The sequence below is a fragment of the Palaemon carinicauda genome, chromosome 1 (assembly GCF_036898095.1).
Source record: "Palaemon carinicauda isolate YSFRI2023 chromosome 1, ASM3689809v2, whole genome shotgun sequence".
In the NCBI taxonomy this organism is placed as follows: Eukaryota; Metazoa; Arthropoda; class Malacostraca; order Decapoda; family Palaemonidae; genus Palaemon; species Palaemon carinicauda.
This window is the reverse complement of record NC_090725.1, coordinates 57,144,995-57,154,929: the sequence shown is the minus strand read 5'-3', so window position 1 is coordinate 57,154,929 and position 9,935 is coordinate 57,144,995. Positions and strand designations below refer to the sequence as shown.

At 33.3% G+C, this 9,935-nt stretch overlaps 1 protein-coding gene across 16 annotated transcripts in view; it reads right to left on the bottom strand.

Moving 5' to 3' along the window:
• The window catches only part of brp (bruchpilot), a 630,212-nt gene that overhangs the window by 24,660 nt on the left and 595,617 nt on the right, over positions 1 to 9,935 (bottom strand). For 15 of the 16 annotated variants that reach the window (XM_068381365.1, XM_068381339.1, XM_068381377.1 and 12 more), the window contains 5 exons: positions 8,857 to 8,952; positions 7,967 to 8,104; positions 3,701 to 3,930; positions 3,287 to 3,521; positions 149 to 535 (listed from right to left, as the gene is read on the bottom strand). In XM_068381365.1, coding sequence (XP_068237466.1) covers positions 149 to 535; positions 3,287 to 3,521; positions 3,701 to 3,930; positions 7,967 to 8,104; positions 8,857 to 8,952 — 1,086 coding nt within the window. The other variant, XM_068381421.1, reaches the window with a different exon arrangement.

The window sequence follows — 9,935 nt, the reverse complement described above, 5'->3', positions numbered from 1 at the left end:
AACTTTTATTTGCAAGGCATTACTTATCTGCCTAATTTTTATACATTTCTAAAAACAAGAAAATTTCCTCCACTTCTGTTCTTTCATAAAACCTATTTTCATAAAACCATTTTTTTATATACCAACAAAACCTCAAAAGTTCACTCACCTTTTCAGTTATCTGCTTCTTTTTATCTTCTTCATCTCTCTTCTCCATCTCCATGTCAGTAGCAATCCTCACACTCTGTCGTAGAGCTTCCTCGAGTTCTTCAATTCTCTCATTCTTGTGTTTCACCACCACCACCAGCTCTTCCAGCTCTTCTATTTTCTCGTTCTTCTTCAGCTCTTCCTCCAACGAGTGAATTTCCTCTTCCAGCTCCTGGATACGATCTCTTTGTTTCATATTTTCATCACTCAAGTTGTTGATCAGTGAATCTTTCAACTTGATGTCCACATTCAACTGGTCAAGGTGTAGCTTGTGTTCCCTTTGACGACCTTCCATTTCGAGCATATCAATTTCTTGGTGATCTGACCACGAGGGCTCTTCGGCAGTTGGCTACATGTGGTTTTGGTTTGTTTTTACGCAGTTTGAGATTTCGTAAAAGGTTTAGAGAACCATGATCGTAATAACCATTGTTGTAATAAGGGAAGGGTTTCCAAATCGATGTTAAAATGTTTTTTAAGCACATACCCATTTGAAGTTGAAGTTGGTTATGCCCACACAATGACCATTTCAAATTGAGTAGGTAGAAGGGGGTTTGGGGATCAAATGTTTTCACATTTGTAATCATAGGTGTGGAAGTGGAAGAGTTTCCGCACAGGGCAGTTGAAGTGATTTGGCAGCAGGGTTCAGATAGAGGTTGGCAAACCCCAATCGGGCACAGTAGTTTGGTTTAGGACAGTATTTTGGTTCGGTGTTCAGAAGGTGGGCAAAGAAAGGTAAAATGCAATTCGTGAACAAATATCAAATAAAGCTACTCAAAATAGAAAAAATAGATTAATTCATAACTAAATTACTTTGAACTTTTACAAATCTTTCATTTTATATGAGGTTCAACAAGAAACCAACAAGATATTCGTCGTTTTTTTTTTATAATTTTCAATCCATGGCACAGGCACATTGAGAGAGAATGGAACATGAAAACTTTTTGTTAAATCTTTAAAATTCATAGAATCTCGTACATGGGGCACTCGAGTCATGATATCTTCATCGATAGTATCTCCCCATTCAATTATCTTCAGAAACTACAACAACAACAATAACAACTCAACAACACAGGTAATACTTATTGCCTGTGACAAACTTCCACCTAATTCTAAGTCTCCAAACATCATCAGGATTATCATAATACAAATTATTTCACTTAGAAAAAGCTCTTCATGAGTCCACTAAACCCTGAGGCTGCGTTTTGAAGGGGCTATAAAATACAAATCAAATTCCAATAATAACCAAATACATAGCACAGAAGGAAGAGAAACAGAAGTGATTAGAAGTTAGAAAAGTTACATAGATCATAATATGGAATGACAGAATTATAAAATCAAATTCGCATATATGTATTACAGTGATCAAGTTTTAAAATGAAGGCGATAGTAAAAGTGAGAGTAAAATCAAATTAATGATAATAATGAATTTGACATATACAGAGATATGCACAAATACCCGGAAAATAAAAGAAAAAATGCATTAAGAACATAAAACACAAAGTTGATTTCCCACACGTAGGAGACAGTGAAACGATTGAATAAAGCATAACAGATGGAGATTGGGGGGAAGAGAGCGTTGGATTGGGGGAAGCGGAATATATAGACGACGCAGTGTGATGAGAACAGCAGTCCGACCAGGCAGGCAGGGGGAGAGAGAGAAAGACAGCTGGTTAGTATAAACAGCGGCATGCGTTGATCTCCTGCGCACCTGGCCCCTCCTTCTTCTTTCATTCACCTAGTGGTTCTCATTAGTTAATTATGTATGTCAAAATAAAGTGTATCTTGCATAGTTCAAAAGCCATGAGCACGTTTAAATCTCTATTCCATCTTTGCAGCCTGAGTATGGTCCTGAACTTAACTCCACTCTGCACATCGGGTTCATCTAACTAAATTCCATAACATCCTGCCCTCATACCATCTACGTAAAATTAATTTGAAATTACGTTGAACTGGCAATTTTGTCACTTTGACGAACCACTGTTACTTGGCAGCAAGTCTACCCTTAACTATTGCATTGTATTACAAAAATATAAAATGGAAATTTAGAATATATACTTATTGATAATAAGTTATATGTTAGAGCTTCTATCTTCTTAAAAATCAAAATACCCAGCTGATCAAGCTGATAAGAATTTATTAGTGAGATCAATCCTTATTGTGAAATAAACCTTTCCTGTAACCTGCACATACTAAAAGGGGAGCTAAACCTGTGTACTTGAAATGTTAAAAAACAAAGAAAAGAAAAATGAAGATGATTCAGTCACAACAGGTGTACTGTCACCTTTTTGTACTCTAAAGTTAAGTTCTTTTCAATTTCGCACAAAAGCAGGGGGCCAGGTTTCATGCTGCACATATTAGGAAGGAACTGGAATATTTAGTAAGACAACATTAACCATGCTGTTGCTGACGACACAGCACTACTCTACTACGCTAATTCGTAAATGAACTCATTCATAAAGTACATAATTCCTACAGCCTTTGGAAAATAAGATTAGCATCATGTAATCACAGTTGAGTCTATGGAAGCTAAATAATCCAAATCCACAGATTCAGTTCAGAGCTCAAAATTATATGTTTCACAGTTAAGAACAGAAAATCTCAGTAAACACAAAATTTTTCCATCAAGTTAGATATGGCAGTCTAGAACTATTTCTGCCTAACTGTTGTAAAATACATTAATTTCTAACCTAAAATATAGTTTGTATATCATAATCTTAATTCTGACTGTCCTTAAGGTTCTGGCATTCTATAGCCATTATTTACACCTACATTTGTTTTTAAATAGGCAATAATAAGAAAGCTCAAATTTCAAAACACGCCTTTTCTAAGAATGAATTTTCGTATATTACATATTAAACCTATCATAAAATATATCCCTGCTTTTGAACTATATATAAGAAATTATAGAGTTATTCACATATTTGTCGTCTTTTTTGAAAACTTAATATTGCACATGCTAGAAATGTACCACTCTACAGAAATAGCCCCTAAATAAAATTATGAGACAACTATGTTGCAATAATAATTTTCTTCATGGAATGAATTTAATGGCAACTTATTGCAAAAAAAAAAAAAAAAAATATTTAGGACCACATTTTACCTGAGCAACATTTTTCGCTTGTTCAAGTGTGGCTTTCGCCGCTTCTGTCGCTCTTTCAGCCTTTTCTGCCGCACTTGCCGCCATCTGGCCAGCTGAAGGCGCTCCTAAGGCTGCTGGTACGCCGTCCATCTTGGCTGGTGTACCTGGTGTTGAAGCTACAGTTTTCTTTGGCGGACCCATGCCACCACCACCGCCGCCACCAACACCACCGCCACCACTAATGGCTTTTATTTGGCTGTAGAATAATATAAGTGTCAGAAAATATTCTTCATTGCAATAGCAATTAATTCACGGGTATGATTGCTATCAGTATCAGAAACTAAAAGCACAATTTTCTAAATAAAAAAAAAAAATAATTTTGGGGGATTGAACTCAACAAAAAAAAAAAAAAAATAAGAATTAAAATTCACTTACTCTTGCAATTCCTTTATTGCCTTGTCTTTGGCAAACTGTTCCTCTTGTCCCATTTGCATAACCTGGAGTAACCTTTCAGTTTCAGATTGTGCGGCCAGTAGGTCTGCCTTTGCCTTTTCATGATCTTTATGCAATTTCTCGAGATCTTTTTCTCTATCGCCGAGGACTTTCCTCATTTCCGACAATTGTCTGTTGGCCTCTGAAGGTGGGGCTCCATCAGCTGCATGAGCCTACAGAAATAGTTTACAATTACAATATTGCAAAAATATTTACAAGACATTGCACAAAATAGAGTTCTCTTAAATGATAAAAAAAAAATCCTTTCCAAATTATATCTAACAGGAACTTTTGGAAACCTTTCATCTATCACAAGACAGAGTAATCTGCTCTTCCCCCCCAAAAAAACTTCTCTATATGTTATATTCCTAACCCTGAAATTCCAAGGATTTGTGGCTTTTCACACACTCCACCCAGATAGAACTTTTGTGAAAACCACATGATTATGATTTTCTACGTGATTTTGCTAACATAACTGATACGCGGAAATAACAACCTAAATTCATGCGTGACCTTTGATAACTTGAGTATAACAAGTATAACCTTGACCTCACTCTACCCATAGGCACCATTAGCCAGTTATGAAGACAAAATAAAGTATACTTTGCATAGTTCAAAAGTTTTGAGCAAGTTTAAATCTCATTTCGATCTTTGCAACCCGAGTATGACTCACTCAGCACATCGAGTTCATCCGTGGAGTATGCTTTGGCAAATATGAAGTTTATCTCATATAGTTCAAAAGATGCTACTAAGGTTAAATTTTATACTTGACCACTAAACTTTGAGTATAACCTTGAGCTCAATCTGCATAGTGGCTTCATTTTGTCAATGACAAATACGAAATCTTTTTCTCACACAAATAAAATCTTTGGTCTAATGTTAAATTCCCATTTGACCTTGACCTATAAAGTAAGACAGGACCTTAATCATTGCATCACTACGTAAATTAGCATTATTGGTGAACTATGCAAGCCATATATGAAGTTTATATATCAAAAGTCAATGCTATGGCCAAGGTTAAAATCTTATCTGACCTTTCGTTGCTAATATGATTGACATCGACTTTCCTCTTAAAATGATCCTCATCTGTGCATTATCCCTGCTAAATATGAGTTCCTTGTCGTGTATACTTCCAAGGGTATGGACTAAAATAAATAATTATTATAAAAATTTTGGCATTGACATTAGTCATTAAACTGGTTTAATTAATAGATTATTCATGTCAGGTATGAAGATTATACTGTATCTTGTATAGCTCAGAGGGTATAGTCACAGTTAAATTCTTAATAGACTTTTGACATGTAACAATGTTCTATACTTCACTCTGCACATTGGTATCACCAGTGGATTATGCATGCCACATAAAACAGTGACAAGTAAGAAACTATTTAACATTTGACCACCTATAGGAGTGACAAAGACGTGCAACTCTCCTCATTAACCCCATTATTGAAATTTGCACAGAAAAAGAAGTCAAATTCTTAATACGCCTTTGACCTTTAGGAGTGATGTTTACCTCACTTTGCATGTGCTTCATTAGTTGAGTACAAATGCCAAATGTGGAGTCTCTATCTTCTAGGTCACAAGTTATTGACCCTTGAACTGATAAAATAAAAAACTACTTTGCTAACTCTTCTCAATTGTAAACATCAGTTGTTGCCTGTCACTGAGCCCATTTATGGCAAATATTGTAAATCCGTTTTCTGAGGTTACTTTTTCCATTAAAACAGAATTTACTCAGTATAAATTAACTTTAATTCATAAATACTTCCTAAAAGTGAAGAAGTAACAAATTTCCACCTGTGTAAACTGGAATTTGCTAGTAAGGTTACATACATTGATCAATCTTTACTTGATTACTGATCCCTTAAGAAGCAAAATGGAATTTTGAACTCTGAAGGGACGAGTCAGAAGATTACTCTAAATAAATGCCATTCATGCTGGATCAGGTTTGGAGTTTATTGGTTTTTAGATCCAACCCGTGATGGTACCAGTTTACCAAAACCTTGGTACTAACTAATTTCATATATGATACCAAAAGGATAAGATATTCTTATGAATTCAATAGTTCAGAAGACTGTAACATTTATTCAAAGATCTGGTTCAATCGACCTTCCTATAAACCTCATAGAAAGAGCCATATGTTTTTGTGAAGCACTTGCAAATATATGAAGCTAAAATAGTATTACAATACATTCCCCTTAGATATCAATCAGATATAAGCAGAAATTGATTGTTTACATACTGGCTTTTCATTTACAAAAATTTTCCACCATATTGTATCTATTATGTGTTATCCATTTTTCCACTTGATAAAAGACTCTAAGATATATCTTAAGAATGTTTAGGAATGGCATGAGGCTATGCATGGCAATTCCAACCCTTCCATAATCTGTATATGATTACAGATTGTCTCTATAAAAGTAGAAGCTCACAACCTAATTCTGCTAACATATGGTCTTTATCACATTTTCCAAGCACAAGAGACGTATGAGAAATAAAGAAGTAAGTGCAACCCAATTGTGAATGATAGTTTTGATGAATTTTAGACCTCAATTCCGCTTTGGGCAATCAGAAAGACTGAATACAGCATTTTCTACCAATTGCAATCCATATAAATTACCTCCACAAAAGAGCTGAAATCCACTGCTTTACCACTGTAAACAAACCATACAGTGAGTTACTTATAGATACCAACATGTTTGTCAGAGAGACCTTCACGACAATGTAGCATTCATTGTTATCACTAAGGTTTCCTCTTCATATAAAATATGGGTTTGATGTCAATATAATTTTGATAATGTAATGAATTAAATGATTGTATGCAATCATTATATTTTGTGACATGAACATATATGGTAGGAAAAATGGGGATGCCAAAGAGTTTCATCTCAAGTAATTAAAATTCTAATTTATAGTGAAAACAGGAACCATACCTTAACTTCTAAAACAGATAGTTCTGTCAAGAACTGTGTAGTTAGTGAGTTCATACATCAGAAAACAAAATATAAAAGCACATTCTAATTTGAATAAAAAAAAACATTTTTGGAAGCTGATTCCTTGTAAGAGCACTTTAAAAAATGTGCAAGACCTTAGCGAGACAGGAAAATATTACTAGGCTATAGCAACATGTGATGTGATGTACAAAATATTTTGTAAGAACTTCTGTTTATGTGAAAATATGGAACAATACAGGAAAATCTGTGAACAGCAAAGTCAAATATGCAATGCCTAATTACAAGAAAAGTGTTTGGTAGAAGTCTGAAAAAAATTGGTAAGCATTTGAATAAAATAAATTTTCAACCAAAGATGCAATGTAACCTTCAGTAGAAAATTGCAGACAGTTTTATTAAGAAACAAAATATTAGATTTCCAAAAACTGCACATGTGCTAATGAACGAACATGATATCCTAATAATGGAAGTGAGTTCTCAGTCATCATTGTGATACGTAAACTCCACTGACAAACATTTGTGGCATAACATACTTCAAACTACCATAAGTGAATTTGAGCTTCAACTCAAATACCTTTACTATATTCTCATTTTCTAGTTTATTGTACTTTTATATTAAAGTATTGTCAAAATTCATATGAAGAAGGAATGGTGCATTTGTTCGAAGGGCATAATTGCACTGACCATGTCCCAGGTATAATCAACACCCAGTTGATATTCCTCATGATTATGATTGCAGTATTACAATTCATGACCCAAAAAATTATTTTTTCAGAATTAAATCAATACCCTTTATTCATGTGCACCATGGTGTTATTTGCATAATTATTAAGTGTTCTTATAAATAATTTTACTAAAAGTTTTCGTTTTTTTTTTCAATGACAAGAATATTAGATGAAAATGTTCTTGGAATATTAATGGTCCAAAAACTGTATGACACTTTAAAAGAAATAGCCTTTTAACTACTTCACTCCTTCCTTACTGATGAAATAAATTTGCTATTGCTTTCAATTAACTCTCCCCTATCCCATTCTTTTAGTAATGATGCACAAACAAGAAAAGTCTGTTCAACTATAAAAGTTTCTAATGTAATAAAAGCCTGTTCAACTATAAAAGTTTCTAATGTAATAAAAACCTGTTCAGCTGTAAAAGTTTCTAATGTAATAAAAGCCTGTTCAACTATAAAAGTTTCTATTGTAATATGGTGTCATGTTTTCACCTTACAGATAAAAGTTTCAAAAAATAATAAACAAACCTTAGCTAACTGCTGTTCCATTTGGTCGAGCTGATCTCTCTTTTTGTTCAAACGAACATCTAGGTCCGCAAGAGATTTTTCTCTATCATCTAGCTGTTTGTTCCTCTGTTCTAATGTTCTCACCTTCTGTTCCACCACCTGTAAATGAATGGCCACATACAGATATGCAAACACAAATTCTACATTACATGAGGAAAAGGAGCAGTGATTGTAAAAATTTTCGTTAAAGAACATTCACTGATTCTTCCTCTAAAATCACCTAAATTTAAATATAATTTTTCTATCACTGAATCTGCCTCTAAAAATTTCTAAATTTATATAGAATATTACCATAAGTGATTTTGACTCTGAAAGCATCTAAATTTATATAGAATTTTTCCATCACTGATTCTGCCACTAATAAACATCTAAATGCATAAAGAAATTTTTCAATGACTGATTCTGCCTCTAAAAAACATTTAAATGTATATAGAATTTTTCCATCACCGATTCTGCCTCTAAAAACATATAAATTTATATAGAATTTTTCCATCAATGATGCCGCCTCTAAAAACATCTAAATTTATATAAAATCTTTCCATCACTGATTCTGCCTCTAAAAACACCTACATTAATATAGAATTTTTCCATCACTGATTCCGCCTCTAAAAGCATCTAAATTTATGTAGAATTTCTCCATCACTTATTCCACCTCTAAAAATACTTACATTAATATAGACTTTTTCCATCACTGATTCTGCCTCTAAAAACATTTAAATTTATATAGAATGTTTCCATCACAGATTCCTCTACCTCAAATAAAAACACACTACATTAATATAGAATTTTTCCATCACTGATTCTGCCTCTAAAAGCCTCTAAATCTATATGGAATTTTTCTGCTTTCTAACCTTCATTTGTTCCTCCATTTGTCGCTTAATCGCTTGTGAGTCGTCTCCAGGCCGTCCTCCGTTCTGCAGCTTCTGGTTGGCCTCGTGCAAGTCGAGCTAAATAAGAAGTGTAAAATATCCAGTAATATAAAAAATCAATGGTATATAAAAATAACAAACGGTTGAATTCCCATAATGTATATATCATACAGTAATTTTCTCATGCACAATAAACACAGAAGGACATCCCACATTTATTCCAACTTTAGCTGCACTAAAGTCAGATACAATATCATTTGTAGTTAGTATTAAACAGTCACTCCAATATTATGCATATCAAAAGTATCAGAAGATTCTAGTTATGTTAATGTATGTTAATGTTTACATTAGTAATATAGATGTTATTCTGAAGAGAAGATGTTATTCAAAATATGCTAACCATGTTGATACTGCACAGTAAACTCATGCTACTGCCATGCTGACATATAAAACTTACTTGGCCATCAGAGAAAATTCCTTTGGGAAAATACAACACTAAATTGGATAAGGGTAGTATTTGCAACACTGATGAAACCGTACTGTACACCTAAATCAAAAATATTCTTTCTGCAACCAATACTGTATAAAATAAAAGAAGAAATCAATTGGGGGACAATGAAAAGAAACCAGAGCATTTGCACAATAATAAAAAATAATCAGAGCAAAAATCAAAATTAAAAGATAAAAAGTGCCCATTAAAAATATCCTGTACAGTACATCAAAACAATCACAAACATGACAAAAAGGGGGAGGGATATGATGCAAACAGAACTTCCATCAGCAATTCTAAGAAGAAGAACACAAACTGTGTTAATTCACTGTACAAAATAAGTGCTTTATGAAATCAGTTCAGCACTATTATTAAGAAAGTAAGTGTGCCTATTTGAATGGTAAATATTTACAAAATTTTAATTATAACTCTTTACAAAATATTATTTATTTACATACTATATCAGTTTTTTTTTTCAGCAAAATACTAAACAGCACTGGAAACTACTGGACATTTTATAACTATCAGTGAGTTATTCATTCATAAAAGTAAAACATCTTATATATTTTGT